Genomic DNA, 17,149 nt, shown 5'->3' on the forward strand with positions numbered 1-17,149 from the left:
AATATAGTAGTGTCAGCGAAATAAGTGTGACATGTTAAAGCAGCACTTATTATATTAGCAGTATGTATAAATATGATTTTCTGTTCCATTTTTTTTCATTTACATTTAAATATTACATATTAATTTATATAACTATTCATTCCTGTCATGAATAAACACAACCACGAAACTCTTTCTATTAGCATAGTGTACGTGGAAAAAAGTGTGGCGTCATCTTCATCACAATAACAATAACACTTTATATATGTTATTGTGATGAAGATGATGACGACGATGATGGTGGCATTGTGGTGGTCCACACACACACACACACACACACACACACACACACACTAGATGCCCCTCTGGATGATGCTCTGGGTGGGTGTCGCGGTGTATTGTGGGCAGGTTTGGGTCTAAGCAGAGCATAGCTCGTCATCTCCAGGAAAGATGGCTGCTCCGGGCACCACAGCAGCTCTTCCTCCATCGCTCAGTCCCGGGTTTGCGGTGGTCTGCTCTTTTTTGGAGCGCTACGGGCCTGTTCTGGATCTGCCCGAGCTGACGTTCCCTCAGCTGGAGCGATACTTACAAGATACATCAGCGGGTGAGCTGCGGGAGAGGCTGGGTTTGTGTTTATTTGGACAGGCTCCTCATCTTTGCCCATCAGGGGTTTGATCACTTAAAGTTTGGCGTGTTGTACCTTCGTAGTCTTTGTTTGGAGGAGAATCGTGTCCCCGATGCTTCAGATGGACTGTGACGAAGTGTTTTTAAAGCAGTCATGTGTGGTTTTTCCACCCTTTCCCAGTGGAAAAATCACATTTAAAGATTGATCTCAGTGTATGATTGCCGTCAGAGTGACTATACGCATTGCTAAGGGTGTTATCATGCTGTTGGTGACCATTAAATACAGAGACACTTCAGTACAGTACGATAAATTGTTCTGATATACATTTACATTCAGATTATAAACAACGATGTGACTGGACCCGCACACTGCACATGCGCAGGCCGCTGTCAAACAACTTATGCTAACTGTAATAATAGAATCGCTGCACAGATTTGTTTACGTCTAGTCCACTTTAAATACTGTATTAATTGTGTACTCCTAGCTTTCTTATAACAATAGCTGAATGTGAGCTCCACAACACTAATGTTGTCATTTAGGAGAATTGCGTTTGTAAACGTCACTGCATAATTATGTTTTCGTTCTTACATTGCTCATAGCTGATTGGATAAATCGATGACATAGTAATGCGAGAGATGTGTTTTTAATGCATTTATTTTAAATTGTAAATAAAAGGTATACACCGTAATGAGCAAAATGAAAAGAAGTACAAGGGACAGGAAAACAGTTGCTATTATTATATAATATATATTTTTTGAAAGTTAGCGCAAGCATGGTTTTCATTTCTAAAAAAAAGAGGTTTTATGTTAATGTGAACTTTTAAATGCCAAAATAATTGAAATACTGCTCAAAATTAATCACACTTTTTTGTACAATTTAGTTCCTCGGCCATTGATTGAGCTCCATGTCAAACTACTGCGGAAGATTGGCAAAACAGTTACACCAGACAGATGGGAGAAGTATCTTGTAAAGGTAAGTGTTTTAGTTTTAAATCATATGCCGTAAAAATGGAAATATTCATGCAAATATGTCTGTTTGTTTAAATCATTATGATGCAGGTGTGCCAGGAATTTAACAGCACCTGGGCATGGGAAATGGAAAGAAAAAGCTACCTAGAAATGACAGTTGAGTGTAAGACAGGCATTTTAAAGGTCAGTATTTCCCAGGGTACTTATTTTCTTTACATCAATAATAGTTTGACTTGTTTTGATGGAGATATCACTTTATGAAGTTGTATTGCTTCTTATGTAACGTGTCATGAACATGTCCGGGTCATGTTTTACCCCAAAATAAAGTGTGTAAAGTGTGCCCTGAACATTTTTTTCACCTTTATTCTTTATTTCATTAACAGTACTTGTGTGAGTGCCAGTTTGATGACAATCTCAAGTTTAAGACATTAATCAACGAGGAAGACCCAGACAAGATGCGTCTACAACCCATCGGTAGAGACAAGGAAGGTCTTCTGTACTGGTTCCAGTTAGATCAAGAACAGAATATACGTGTTTATTCTGAAGAACAGGATGATTTAGATGGATCCTCCTGGAAATGCATTGCGAAGTAAGCAATTTGTGGGGAAAAGACCACCAGAATGGTTTATCAAAATAAGCAAAAGATACATTTCACATCAAGTATCAAGTTATGAGAACATAAAATCTTAAGTTAAAGAACACTAACAGCACATTCAAGCTCTACATTTGAACATTATGTGTTTCCTCAGAATTTTTTTTCTAGAAGTATAATAGTTATACCTCCTTTGATGAAGTTTATCAAGGAATAAGAAATGCATTTTACTTGAAACAGGAACAGGAATGATCTTGCAGACACACTAGAACAGCTTAAAGCCAAGATTGACCCACCCGTGACTGACCAAGAGACGCAAGGCTGTCCCACCAGCCCAAATATGGAGGCAGAAGGTGTTAAAGGTAAAACTCATTGGAAAATCATTCCCATTTATGGCTGTAAGCACCACAGACATTGAGAGGAACATGTCTCCTACAATATCCAGACTAGTTGTCAACTACTGTGGGGTTTACTGTATTGTTTTGTATTCAAGGTGAGGCTGAGGACTTGATAAACCATGTATCGGGGCAAGGGGACTTTACCAATACCACCCCCAATTCCAATGAAATATGGTTAATACCTAAAGACATTAAAAAAGAAACACCAATGGATCCTGTTAAACCAGAGCAAGAGGAGAAAGTTGCTGAAATTTCCAAGCCTAAATTGGTCATCGACAACAGGGTTAGTACGATCAAAACTCTTGTCAAAGAAGAACCAAAAGATTGTCCCAAACCATGGAATGCCATTTCTGTCGTCATGCCTCCTGCTTCCATCAAACACGAACCGGCAAAGAAATCCGAGATGCACGATGACAAGAAAGAGATGATGTTTGGGAATGTGGCTAGAACTGTAAAGAGCGACCAACAGGCTAAAATACCACTGAAGAAGAGGGAGTTGAAAAGGAGTGGAGGATATGATGTCAGTAATCACTACAGCAACGTCAATCACAGCAACAACAACCTTGACAGCAATGGCAGCATCAGCACAGGAGGCATCATCGTTCGCAATCCTGCCGTCTTGCCATTGAAGGAGCAGCAAATCAAAAGAGAATACCCAACTGTTGAGGAGAAAGGACCAGCGGCCATCCTCCCTGTCCCACAAAAGCTAATTGGGAAGCATTCACCTGTTGCTCTTTACCAAACGGTATCACAAGAACAATACGTAGGTGTTGGAGTTATCAAAGGTCCCATTGAGAGAAAGAGGCCTTTGAATGAAAACGATAATTCTTCAAATGGTCATCATGGGAATATCAATGTCTTGAAGACTGAAGTTGGAGGCAATGATAGCGTAAGACAGTCTGTACTTGTTGGGAAATCCATGGTTAAAGCAGACAATGGTCCTCATCCATGCTGTATCCTTGAGGATCTGGTGTCAAAAGATGCTTGCAATAAGAGCCCAGATGTGGAAGCAAAAGTATCAAACCTTGTTGAAGAGTCACCAATGATTGAAGAGATGCAAAAGACTTCAGTTGAGGAAAAGGTTGACAAAATTGACAATGAAGAAGAGGAAGTAGAACTCAAAAACAGCAAGACGGCAGCTTTGTCAGCCAGAGAAAAAACTGATGTTGAGGATGACAGCAGAGACAAACGTCTGAAAAGCCCAAGAAAGAGAAGGTCACAAAAGGCCAAATCCAAGCTCCAAGCAAAAGAAGACAGCCAAAACACTGAGCTCTTATCCAGAATTGGTGAGGTTTTGGTGAAGGATGCAGAAGACAGTGAAAAAGTTGGACACAACAATAACGAAGAGGTATCGTCGGAGCTTCAGAAGGAAGGGATTCGCCTAAAAATCAAGATCCCGCTTCATAGGCGAACGCCTGAACTCCCGCACAAGGACATCGAAGAGTTGGAAACCAGCAATCGGAGATCCCTACGGAGATCTGCCAGAATCTGCAAGCCCAGCCCAAAAGTGGCAGATTGTCGAGATAAGAAGCAAGATGGGAAACTTAAGGCCTCCTCAGAAGCACAGGATGAAGAGGAACGCATAGTAGACAAAGAGGTGAATGTGGATCCCAAGGAGATGCACAAAAAAGTGGACATGGAAGGACAGACTAAGTCTTTGAAGGTAGCCCAAAAGCTTTTTATATCCAATCCAACAAATTGTTCAGAAAGCTTTTATTTATGCAAATGTTGTTTTTTACTCTTTTAGGCCAAACGGCGAAACAGGCGTACTCGTTGGTCGAAAATTCGTACGAAAAATAGCAAATTCAAAGGAGCTCCAGATCGGGACGAGGAAGTGGGCGACGACAAAGCCGCAAACAATGAAGACACCAAATCAGAGAGAAAAGACCACAAGAGTGAGACTGAATCAGACCAATCCAACGAGATTCAACCTGAAGATGCTTGTAAACACTGTGGGCTCGCTAACCACCCAGAACTAGTGAGTTCTCTTTTCTTATATCAATTCAGACTACTACTTTAGAATTGAAAATAGATTACACTTTAATGTCCCAATAAGGAAATTTGACTATTGAATAATGTCACCTAGTTTTGTTAATGTTAACTAAAACGATTAAAAAATGTGAGCACTACTAAAACTTGAACTAGAATGAAAATGGAAACTGAAAATTAAAAAATAAAAGCTAAATCAAAATATAAAAAAATGCCATAATAATATGTAAATATTGCTAAAATAACATTGATTTTCACCTGTTTTATTGTCTGTATGGTTAAAAACTAGCCAAATTGCTTAAGCAAAAAATAAATAAAATAAAAGACAATACAGAATGTGCTTTAAGTATAAATGTTTTGTTCAACTTCAACACAGTACATATAGGGGTTTATTCAGACAGCATTACTGAACAAAAACAGTGTAAACAATATAAAGTGTAATTGATGCACAAATGGGTTTCTTAAATGATTTAAGCTAAAAGATGAGATTGTCTGTCAAATGGCAAAAGATTAGAAGAAACAAAGGTAGCACTTTATTGTACTGTCCTGTTCCCCATGTACATACAGTACTATGTATTTCTTATAGTAAATGCAATAACAGGGTAATAACTAGGTACTATCCCTGAACCAACCCCTTAACCTAACCTTAACCCATGTAGTTACCTTATATTACCTAGTACTTTCTTAGGCACTATTTATTATTTATTATTCTAATAGAACATAATTTCATGTTTTCTCTCTTGTGTATTTTTGTCCCAGATCCTTCTTTGTGACATGTGTGACAGTGGATATCACACGGCCTGTCTGAGACCTCCTCTAATGATCATTCCTGATGGAGAATGGTTCTGCCCTCCCTGCCAGCATGTAAGGGCTTAAATCCCTGTGTTAATGCCTTGTGTGTGTATGTGAGCTATATTAATCAAGTAAATATTCTTGTCATTTACAGAAGCTTCTCTGTCAGAGACTGGAAGAACAGCTTCTGAATCTGGACACTGCATTGAAGAAGAAAGAGAGAGCTGAACGAAGGTATAAATCCATTAACACACACATACACTCACCTCATTAACGGTCTCACCAGCTTATCATCATGGATGATAAATAGACTCGTGCGAGTCTGATTCTGAGATTTTTCTTGTTTTCTCTTTTTCAGACGTGAGCGATTAGTGTATGTGGGCATCAGCGTGGAGAACATTATACCCAATCCAGTAAGTATGCAGCCATTATTATATTATATTATATTATATTATATTATATTATATTATATTGCCATACTGTATTGCACCATATGCCATACTATAGTAAATTATGCTAAAGTATGCTATATCTAAATTAATATAAGATAAATTAATTATACAAATTAATAAGATGGGATTTAAATTGCCTTAATTACCTTTTATTTGATTTTAAATTTGCACTTCTTCATCATGGCAGGACGGTGATGAAGAAGATGCCATGACAGAGAAGAAAAAGGATGCCAAGAAAAGTAAGAATCTGGGGAGGCGATCGACTAGGATGAAGAAATCCATCAGTTATAGGTAATCAATATTTCTGGTTGCACTTTACAATAAGGTTCCATTTGTTAACATTAGTAAACTGCACTAGTTAACAAACTAACAATGAGAAATCATTCTAAAGCATTTTTTAATCTTAGTTGAAGGGGACCTATTATGTCATATGTTGTTTTGATTTTGTTTTCGGGGTTTACTAGAATAGGTTTTCATGCTTGAGTTTTCAAAAGTACATTGTTACACCTCTCTTCCAGTCTGTCAGTAATGCTCTGTATAGTTCCTGACTTTATGAAGCCCCTCCTTCTGAAAAGCACAATGTGCCTCGTCCCTTTATTTTGCGTATGCGTTGGGTGGGAATGATCTAAATGAGGAATATTGTGATGTGTTCATTCCAGGAAGAAACCTCAAGATTACAATCAAGGTGTTTCAGGGAGTTCAGAAACAGTGATTAGATTACAGATATAGAGAATAACTCCCCAAGTATATACTTTGTTCTTTTTTAACTTTTCAGACCTTTTTCAAGCTGAAACTGCAACATTTCACACTAAAGAAAGTTGAACATGTATAAAAGCATAATAGGACACCTTTAATAAATGTTTTACATTTATTAATACATTATTAAAATCAAAAGTTGTGTCTGTTAATACTATTTAAAGAACCTGAGCTAACATGAACAATGAATAGTTGTTTTTTTATTAACTAACTTTAACAAAAATTAAGAAATCTGTAACAAATGTATTGCCTGTTGTTAATTAATGCTAAGTTAATGCATTAACTAATGGGACCTTATTGTAAAGTTTTATCATATTTCTTGTAGAAATAGACTCTTAGACAAGATATAAGTCTAACTAATTCTTGATTTTCTTACTACTAACCACCAGATTCGATGATTTTGATGAAGCCATTGATGAAGCAATAGAGGAAGACCTTCAAGATTCAGAAGGAGGAGGTTGGTCATATGAGAAATTGTTTCATGCTTTATAATATGTGTGTCTTTGCATATTAAATTCACTGCTGGTGTTCTGCAGGTGCTGGTCACGCTAAACCTGTAGTGACTGTCACGAGTCAGCAGCGGAACACGGTGAGCCAAGAGAGTCGGCGGCTTGTGAAACCTCTCGCGCCACGAAAGAAGCGCCGGCGACTCAATGACCTGGACAGTGACAGTACGGTGGACGAGGAGGAGAGCGAGGACGAGTTTCAGCTTAGTGATAGGTGTGTGTTTAAAATAAACGAATACTATGGGTTCAAATTAGGGATTTTGGGGTTCAAATCTGGTGGATTTTGTACTAGTTCTTCAAAATATAATGGATATAGTTCCGATCTATGGGCGAATCTCACAAAAGCTGTCAAGAACTTGTCCTGGTCATATTTTACCCTAGAATCAAAAGAAAAAGACATTTATATTTTCCTTTTTTTTTATCGTGATAATTAAGCAAATTTCCCACCAAAATTCGAATTAGTTTAATGCTAAGTTGTTATTTATTTATACATCATGGTAGTGTTGCACTGCTTAATTTAAATCAATGTCACTTTTGTCATTGTGACTCATAACAGTATTTTGTGGTATAAACTAAAATGACTATTACATCTATTAAGGATCACCATGAGAATCACCGTGAGAAATAACAACAACAACAAAGCCATGAAAGAATTTGGACGGAAACATGCTTAATACCTAGGAAAATAATATATATATATTTTTTAAATCATATTTGTCCTAGAAATTGGGGTTAGATGGTTAGTTTAAATGTTTTTGAAAGAAGTTTCTTCTGCTCACCAAGGCTGCATTTATTTAATCAAAAATACAGTAGAACAGTAATATTTTGAATATTACAATTTAAAATAACCGTTTTCATTTGTAATATTCCTGTGATGCAAAGCTGAATTTTCAGCATCATTACTCCAGTCTTCAGCGTCACATGATCCTTCAGAAATCATTCTAATATACTGATTTGCTGCTTAAGAAACATTTCTCATCAATATCAATGTTGAAAACAGTTGTACTGCCTATGTTTTTATTTTCAGAAATTCATTAGATCGGCATTTATATCGATTTTCGTGCTATCTAGATTCTATATAGATCCATAAATCTATATAGATTTCTGCATAAAATTGGGCCAGAAGCAGGATTAATATATATATGTTTTTGTAATGCTAGCCTGGAGGAGGAGGAATTCGTGGTTTCGGGAGAGGGTGCGTCTGATGGTGATGCGGGCAGTGAATGGGGCAGTGGTGACAGTGGCGCTGAGAATCAACCGGCCTCCAGGAGAACAGGAAGAACAACGCTCACCCAGAGAAGCAGGAGGAGCAAACGCAGACCTCCCGCTCGACGAAGAGGCTCCTCAGAGGAAGACCTGTTAGACTCTGAGGAAGAGGAGGAGGAAGAGGAAATAGGTCTGTATGAGTTTTCATATCCAGTCTACTTCAAACAATAACATATTTACTCCATTTCAAAGCTGTTTCACATGTTCAGCTACTGTATCTTCCAAGGCAGAATCCTTAATTAACTTAAATTAAATCCACACTTTGAAATGGTCTTCGCAGCCAGCAACTTTTATATGACGGCATTATTTTGCTGCTTCTGTTTTTGGAGGTAGGCTGTCTAGGTAAGCAGTTCACTAGGTTTTGGTAGAGCCCTGTCAAATGATGTCTTTTACTTACAATTTTTCCTTATGTGTTCATTTGGCAGAAACAGAAGGCTCTAACGAGTTCAGCGACAGCGACGTGGACGTCAATAGAAGACGTCCGCGACGGAGTCAGAACTCTCAGGTCAACTATTACGAGACGTCAGAGTCTGAGGGATCACGGAAGGTGTCCGATCAGAAACACCCCACTCTTCCTCACCGTCGACGACTGTCCAGCTCCAACAGTGAAGGTGAGCACCATCACACTGTTAATATTAATGTCATCTCTCTCATATTCCTCACCTGTGATCCTTGGTGGTCAAAACAGGCCCACGACAATAAGCTTAACATTTTTTGAATGATATGAATGTACTATATTTTGTTTCAATAATATTTATTCTTGTATATTTAGTATTTTGAGGGGACTAGACAATATTCACCTCTAAATTACGCACCATTTATTCCTAAATAAAATAAAATATATATGGCTGTATATTCCCTAGTTATTAAAAAAATGTGACCTTGAAGATCAAAGGTGTGGTTTTTTTTAGACAATTTTATTTTTCCTTTGTGTGTGTACTTTTTTTGTTTTTAAAGATTCAAAACATAACATTTTTCGTTCTAAAATAACCAAAGGCCTTTTTTCCCCTAAAAGTACTAGTGCCTAAACCATAGTCGTTTATTTATGGCAAATTTTCAGCATCATTTTTTTTGCACAACAAGACAAAATGAAACCGAAAAAATGCATCTCTAAAGACCCTCCGTTTTGCGATTTGTATCTGTGAATCGCACCATTTTGCCAGATCATCGCACTAAATAATTACTGTTAGCTATACTGTTAATTTGCAACTAGAAATGTAAATTATTTGCGTCTCATCCTATATTTCTAGAGTCCACGCTTTCTAAAGACTTTGAGCCAAAGGAATCACTCAAGAGACCAGAAAGAGGACGGAAGTGCGAGTCGACTAGGGAAGACTCCAAACCCAGGCACAAACTAATAAAACGGACTCGGCAGAAAAGCTCCAGTGAAGATGAAGAGGAGGACAGAGGAGAGACAGAGGACTCTGAGGATGATGAACAGCCCCTCCGCAAAAGGTCGAACCGCATAGAAACAGACGAAGACGAGGAGGAGGAAGAGGAAAACACACGTGGAAATGTCAGGTGGAGGCACACTGCCAGAAACACTGCGGGCCCCCGAGGTCCCGGCCGGCACAACGGCTTGGTCCCGCTGAGGACCGCAGCTCAGGATGACGATGACGATGAGGACGAGGAAGAGTTCACTGGCGTCACGGACCTTGTTAACTTTGTTTTCGACAGTGAACAGTTGTCATGATGTGCTCTCTAGGTAAAATGCATTTATTTTCTCATAGCCTTTCGACTGAAAGTCACCTGTCACGGGAATGTCCCTCATCAGCCACCATAGTTTTTGGGTGTAGTGGACCAAAAATGAAGCTTCCAGAGGAATGCCGTATTTGTCCGTTTCAGATGTTTGAATCCACTCCGTACATCCGCATGTATCATCCTTCCCAGATTAGAACAGGGTCTCCTTAATACTACAGTAACCATTCCTCAGAGTAAAGCACTTTGTCATTAACGGCCAGTACAGTTTTGTTTGTATAAAGCGGCTTCTGTCGTCCTCCAGAGACACTGGATGGCGTGCATTTGAAGCTTACGTGTTCTGTTAGTTTTAGGCTGGAGTTTTAGAGGTTTACATTCTCTGTATTAATGTTTTATTCTTTGTTGTACATGAAAACGTTGTACATTAACCTTTGATGCCGAACTTTGCCTAAATGCTTTCATCCAATTAAAGGCTTAAAGGGATAGTTTACCCAAAAAAGATAATCCTGACATCATATGCTCGCCCTCTTGTCATTGCAAAACCACATGACTTTCTGCGGAGCACAAGAGGAGATTTTCACTTTTGTTGTATGGAAACGAGTAGCGCGAACCTCTGGGTGAGAATGATGGCAGAATTTTTTAATTTTGGGTGAAATTAAACTAGTTAGTAGACCAGCAAAAAAGGACGAAACACATTGGATGATGATCGTAATATTAAAGATCTGTCATTTCGATTAAATCTTTTTAATTTAAAAAGACTAATATACTCTCTTTACTAAAATAGCATTGTATGTAATATTAAAAACAATATTATTTAATTATTTTTAAAATGATGAAATTTCTGCACTTTGAAAGCTGAAATTTTAGGACGTTTATGGAGACGTTCAGTCACTTTTAAGTCCCTGTCTGAGCTTCATGTGTCAACTGTGAATGCACTTGTCGATCAAGCACCTTTGATGGTGCCGTTTTGAACCGCATTGTTCGACACAGCATTCTGGATCGCTCTTTCCATAGAGTTGTTTTTAAAGGTTTCTTTGACTCCAAACAGGTGTCTTTTATGCTGGATTGTTTGAATTAGAACACTATGGAAGTCATTCCAACACAAATCCACCCCATTACAGACTAAATCCAAAAACAACATCAACAAAAACCACAAGCACTAGAATAATTATGGTCTTTGCTTTCAGTTAAAGAATGTGTTTTTGAGCCTTGTACTACTGGAATTCGTTTTCCTTCTCAGTTTATTTTACTCTTACTTTACAGATGTACGTCTCCATATTTCAAAAAAAAAAAAAAAAAATTATTCACAAAACAAAAATAAACTTAATGTTGCTGTTAATGTCCCTGGCTTGAAATTTGTGTTTTTTAAGTACCTTCAATGGATTGAAGACACAAGCATTTACTTTTATGGCTAGTTGACCTATAACATGAACATTTCATTTTCAACATTAACATTTAGGTTAAAATGCATATGCATGTACTGTATAAGGGAAAGTACACAAATGTAGTCATGTGGGTGATATTGAGAGGACAAATATCCTGTGAGGTCAAGAATGATAGAATAATTAAACTTTATTGGTCAACTACCTATATGCAAACAATAAATACATATATTTAAATTATGCAACGGACAAAAATGATTATGAACCAAAATATGCAGATTATTACTGTTTGTGTTTGCTGTGCTGTATCTCCTCCGATCCTGAACTGGCGCTACGGTTTAGCTTTGCGGTATGAAACGCACGCGCTCTTTTCTTGCGTCATAAAGCGGCGCGAATGGTGCTGATGAATGGAAATAAATAACTGGTAGAATGGATTAGTGTCTTACAATGGGCGGTACTTAACGGCCCGGACGCCATCTGTGATTAGTCAGCTAAGTTGTGTCTAAATAATTAATACATTTCAATCCATATTAACGTTTCGGTGTTATCTTTCAAGTGCAACTCATACCGCTGCTGAAGTAGCAAACGAACAGCTGTATCACAAGGTAACGTTAGTTGTTACTTTTCTCCGCGTTTTTAGGAGTGGACCAATCAAAATCTGTTGTGATTACTGACTAATATATTTGGTTTAATAATTTTACAGCGATTGCACTTAAGAATATTCTTTTGTTCAATGTATAATTGTCTTTGTAATTAATATGTTTAAAATAATTATACTTATTATTGGACAAACATCTCCAATAAGACAAATACACGTACTTAGATGTGAATGCGAGTCAATGGAGAATGGAGTTTGTGAGCCACTAAGCGCCCCCTGCAGGATTAAACTACGTGTGTCCCACAGGAAACAGTTATTAGAGACTGTCGTCGCACGGTGGGAACTACAGAAGTGACGCATGACAGCCAATCTTTGAACTATAAAACCCATTTGAAAGTTTCTCGCCACGCAAACCGGTCGCATTTTACTTTTACATTAATGAAGTTAAAGGAGAAAGCTTTGTAACGCTTGAATGAGAGTTACTGTTGTTTTTGCAGTGCATAATTGTGACTGAGTAACGTTATTGTCTCACTAGAGCATCAGTGTTAACGTTAGGGCATTCAGCATCTTCAAGGTGTTTTAATTCATCAGAATGGTAGTGTTGAAGAGTTTACCTCCACCCAGCGAGGGCGTGCGGCTCCAGCAAGTCGAAACAACGGCGGTTCTGGACGGGAAAAGACTGGGATCTGGAACTCTGTTTGTGGCTGAGGCGTGAGTGTCTGTGCACGTTTTAACTAAAGCATAAGTGTTGTGTACACGTGGTATGCGTGTTCTACATCAGGTGACACCTGTGTACACATTTATTTACATTTATTTATTAATGCATAAACTCAAAGAATAAACATATGCTTAGCAAGGGTAGTAGACACTTTACGAAAAGTACAGTGATAGCATCAGTTGGTAATTCTATCTATCATTTTATTTATATTTAGCTATTTTATTTAGGATTTGATTATGCATTACCACGTTCTTTTGGACATTTACCACAGTAACGTTAAACTCATGATGTTTTTGGGACCTATGTTTACTAATTCAGCTGTTCTGTGTCCTTGCAGGCATCTGTCCTGGTTTGATGGTTCAGGGATGGGTTTCTGTCTTGAATACCCTTCCATCAGTCTGCACGCAATCTCACGAGATCTTAGCTCCTTTCCAGAAGAGCACCTGTATGTGATGGTCAATGCAAAACTGGACGGTGAGACATCATCTTCAAAATGGCACACAAAATAGAGATGCACTGGTATAGACGTTTTGGCCAGAGGTTATTTTCTGAGTACGAGTTCCTAAATTCTGACCGATCTTCATTGTGTCTTCCAGATGAAGGTGATTCAGAGCAGCAGGATAAAGCTCCAGATGATGCATTAGTGGATGATGAGGAGAGTGACAGCGACAGTGAAGACTCAGGAACCATCACAGAGATCCGCTTTGTGCCCAGTGATAAAGCCGCATGTGAGTGTGTGGAGCGAACACTTGTGGGTTCAGTGTGAGCCTCACTCCTGTAGCGAGTAACAGCGTGTGTTTGTGTGTGCAGTGGAGCCCATGTTCTCCGCCATGTGTGAATGTCAGGCCCTGCACCCGGACCCCGAGGACGCTGACACCGATGATGACGATTATGAGGGAGAGGAGTATGACGTAGAGGAGGCGGGTGAGTGTCATAGAGGTCCCCTGTTGTCCACGGCAATATTCAAAAGCCTCCCATATAGGAAAAGATATTTCTGCTATTAAAGATGTGGTCACACTTTAGATTAGGGTCCAATTCTCATTATTAACTATGATTTTGCCTCAATAACCTCCTAATGACTGCTTATCAATAGGTAGTTAGGTAGTTGTTAAGTCTAGGAATTGGGTAGTATTATATAGCATTAAGGTATGTTGAATATGGGCGTGCAGAATAAGGCATTAATATGTGTTAATTAATATTAATGTGCTTTATACGTCCTAATAAACAGCCAGTAATCCTAGTAATATGAATGTTAATAAGCAACTAATTGATAGTGAGAATTGAACCCTAAACTAATTTGATACCAAAGCTGCTGTGACTGATGACAAAAGCCAGTTTTTTTTTTGTGGCACAAACCAGGAGTTGCAGTTTATTAAAGTAAATGGAATAAACTACTTATAATTAAAGTAACTAAATTCCTTAATTCTAGAATAATAAAATAACATATTTATAAATAGATAAAATTCAAATAATTCAAATAACTCATTTTAAAATAATGATCTCTAATGGCAATTTCTCAGCATGTTTCTACATGATAAAATATTTTAGAGCTTGAAATAACTAGAAAAATGTATATTCATATAGAATGTATATTCATTATATTAAAGATTTTACCAATTACCGTGACTTTATTCAAAGTCTAGAAATACAAAATTTAAAAAAGTGTCCAGGGTTCCCAAGACCCCTTGTTTTTAAAAAAATTCTTTTGGATTTTTTTAATTTATTATTCATTTTAGAAATATGATGTCAGCTTACACCTGGATTTTTGGCTGATTTAGCTTCTTTTAAATAATTTTGAAGTTCGGTGTCTCTTCTGAAGCTTTCACACACATTGTTTCAATGCTTTTGTATTGTTCCTCTTACACGCTTTTCTCTTTAGAGCAAGAGCAGGGTCATGGAGACGTTCCCACGTTTTACACCTACGAGGAGGGCTTGTCTCACCTGACGTCAGAGGGTCAGGCCACACTGGACAGACTGGAGGGGATGCTGGCCCAGTCAGTCGCACAGCAGTACCACATGGCCGGAGTCAGAACCGACGAGCCGTCGACAGCATTTGAAGGTCTGTGTGTGTTGAAACTCATCATGCATATAATTTATTTCAGCCGTGATGTTTTATCTGTCCAAGAGAGGGCAGTTTTGTGTATTACCTCACAAAAATGTTGCAAAGTAACTGTAGTTTACAATAGACCTTATTGAAGGTTTTTTATATATATATATATATATATATATAATGAAAACATTGCATGTAAAACTGATATCTTGGTCATCGAAAACACAAATAAAAGAATGTAAGAAAGTTTGAGAGCTTCTCACACTGTTTGATGGACATCCCAGGTTAATTTACTTGATTGTAAATGTTATTTATGAAAAAAAAATCATAATGCACACGAGCAGCCACAAAATGTCAGGAACAGAGAAAAGTCATGCAACTTTATACCTCACATGATGCTAAAATAGTCACATTTAGTATGTTTTACATGCAGAAATGCATGAATGTTTTGTTCAGTAAATATTGTCTTGGTGTGTGTGTACATGTGATTTTTATTTCAGTCAGTCGAGGAAGAGTGTGAATTGAAGCATTCTTGGAGCCAGACGTGTTTGTTTAGCTGATGGGGGTGTGTCTGTAATGAGCAGGATTTCCTGAAGGCTAATGGATCAGTAATGTGTAAAGCCCAGCGGAGCAGTGCAGGGCAGGATGCTCCTAATTTAATATGGTGCTTGAACTTTTTTTTTCCCTGCGTTCAGATGGAATGGAAGTCGACTCGAGCTCAATCGCTGGACAGTTTGATGACGCCGATGTGGATCACTGGTAAATAAATATATAATATTGTCCAATTCCATTTCCAGTCCCGGCCAGTGTTGTTTTAGTATTGTATATGTGCTCTAATAATATTTATTAATATATTGGATTATCTTTTTTCAAGTTTTTAAGTTTTCGAAATTTTGTTCTTTTTGCCGCAAATTTTTAAAGTTTAGGTTACAATTACAGAAAAACATTTTTAATAGATTTAGTTTTAGCTAACAAAAAAAACTCAGGACCTGCCCAGAAAATTATAATTGTTCACAGTCAGAATTAGACTTTCCTTGAATTGTGTGTGCAAAAGATAATTAATCAGAAAATGTAAATTCTATCATTATTTGCACCTTTGTGTTATTCCAAACCCATATGATACTTATCATAATTCTTATCTTATAATGCTATTGGGTGGATCTGTGTTGAAACTCATGCCCGACTTGAATTTTTCAATCTGTTGACAGATGGACTGTGTCTCTGTACTGCCGATTAAAGCACTTCAGTGGGGCATGCTGGGATACTGGCAGAGCCCACCTCTGAAAGCTCTTATAGCATTTCTGTCTCTCCTCGCTTGAGTTTAATGGGCTGTTTTACACCACGGTTGTAAATTTACCCTCAGCCACAGCTTTGTGTAGATCCCACTAATGTATTTTGTAGGTTTCCCTGAAGACCATGTAGATGTGTTTGTTAGAGATTTCAATAAATACAGCTGTTTTTGTACCAAAGTCTCATTTATTTTCTCATATTTGGTGTTTTGTTTCTCTTTGAAATGTCTTCAAACAGGCATTTTTTTTTTATAATTGTTGTGCTAAAAATACTCATTTAGCTCATTTTGGGCTGTTCTCAGTTTGTACTAGTCAGATGTTTGAGACATTCCTGTCTAATCATTTCCTATGCGTTTCCTCACAGGAGATAAAATATTTTTTGGTGAATCAATCTTTTTGTCATTGAGATGACTGCCCATAAAGGCACAAAACATGATTAGTTGTTGAAATGATAAACATTTACAAATAACGAATAGTTGACTAGTAAAAAAGTAAAATAAAATAAGAAACACAACAAATGAAGACTAAATGTATAAACTTTACAGACTGTGGTTATGAGTTAATGTTTTCGTGAATGGTGTGTGAAGTGCTTGAAATGTCTAGTTAAACAATTTTTTTCACAACATTTGTAAATGTAAATGCAAAATATATGAATCAAACTTTAATACGATTTGTTAGCTTTTTATTTACATTAAATCTGTTAATCATGTATTCTTCAATGAGCTTATTTAAACATTAACAAGCATGTTGTCTCGTAGCTATTTGAATATGTATGATCTGTTAAGTATTATATAATGTTTGTTATTGATTTATTTATTTGTAACAGTTTTCATGCAAACATAAAACAGATCAAAGTCTCATAAAATGTTTACAAAAAGTATGTTATACATGAAATAAACAGAGGAAAAAAAGACCCCTGCACCTCAACCCGCACCAGATACAGTGAAAACTTTACACCTCAAAGCCATACTTAATCAAAAACGGAGTGAAATAGTGAAGTTATCCATATTATATGTGCCCAAACGTATTTCAACTCTTAAAGATACCTATTAAAGGAAGGGGGAATTTTTTTTAGAAGCATCAATTTAAGA

The 17,149-nt window shown here is 37.4% G+C and overlaps 2 protein-coding genes across 3 annotated transcripts; both read left to right on the top strand.

Annotated features, from left to right (window-relative positions):
* The first annotated feature begins 252 nt into the window (after positions 1-252).
* Positions 253-11,364, top strand: rsf1a (remodeling and spacing factor 1a). 2 transcript variants are annotated; one of them, XM_077193908.1, is made up of 16 exons: positions 253-583; positions 1,485-1,576; positions 1,663-1,755; positions 1,956-2,161; positions 2,405-2,526; positions 2,658-4,225; positions 4,310-4,540; positions 5,311-5,415; positions 5,498-5,577; positions 5,702-5,756; positions 5,983-6,086; positions 6,941-7,008; positions 7,088-7,271; positions 8,218-8,453; positions 8,749-8,934; positions 9,574-11,364. In XM_077193908.1, exons 1-16 carry the CDS (start codon positions 430-432, stop codon positions 10,014-10,016), a joined length of 3,927 nt encoding a protein of 1,308 aa, XP_077050023.1. In that variant the 5' UTR covers positions 253-429; the 3' UTR covers positions 10,017-11,364. The 2 variants fall into 2 exon arrangements, with proteins under 2 accessions (XP_077050023.1, XP_077050024.1); XM_077193909.1 differs by having other exon boundaries at positions 8,755-8,934.
* A 939-nt stretch (positions 11,365-12,303) lies between these two features.
* Positions 12,304-16,233, top strand: clns1a (chloride channel, nucleotide-sensitive, 1A). The gene is made up of 7 exons (XM_077193910.1): positions 12,304-12,712; positions 13,057-13,193; positions 13,316-13,447; positions 13,530-13,643; positions 14,599-14,778; positions 15,465-15,528; positions 15,978-16,233. Coding segments are annotated over exons 1-7 (747 nt in total). The 5' UTR covers positions 12,304-12,593; the 3' UTR covers positions 15,979-16,233.
* The last annotated feature ends 916 nt before the right edge of the window (positions 16,234-17,149 follow it).

This window comes from Siphateles boraxobius, unplaced genomic scaffold (genome assembly GCF_051911475.1).
Source record: "Siphateles boraxobius isolate OS27281-9 unplaced genomic scaffold, OSU_SipBor_1 31, whole genome shotgun sequence".
Classification (NCBI taxonomy): Eukaryota; Metazoa; Chordata; class Actinopteri; order Cypriniformes; family Leuciscidae; genus Siphateles; species Siphateles boraxobius.

Coding starts and splice junctions, on each gene's coding strand:
- rsf1a (XM_077193908.1), top strand. CDS start 430: ATGGCTGCTCCGGGCACCACAGCAGCTCTTCCTCCATCGCTCAGTCCC. Junction 584..1,484: donor CTTACAAGATACATCAGCGG/GTGAGCTGCGGG, acceptor TGTACAATTTAG/TTCCTCGGCCATTGATTGAG. Junction 8,454..8,748: donor GGAGGAGGAAGAGGAAATAG/GTCTGTATGAGT, acceptor TTCATTTGGCAG/AAACAGAAGGCTCTAACGAG.
- clns1a (XM_077193910.1), top strand. CDS start 12,594: ATGGTAGTGTTGAAGAGTTTACCTCCACCCAGCGAGGGCGTGCGGCTC. Junction 13,194..13,315: donor GGTCAATGCAAAACTGGACG/GTGAGACATCAT, acceptor TGTGTCTTCCAG/ATGAAGGTGATTCAGAGCAG. Junction 13,644..14,598: donor GTATGACGTAGAGGAGGCGG/GTGAGTGTCATA, acceptor TTTTCTCTTTAG/AGCAAGAGCAGGGTCATGGA.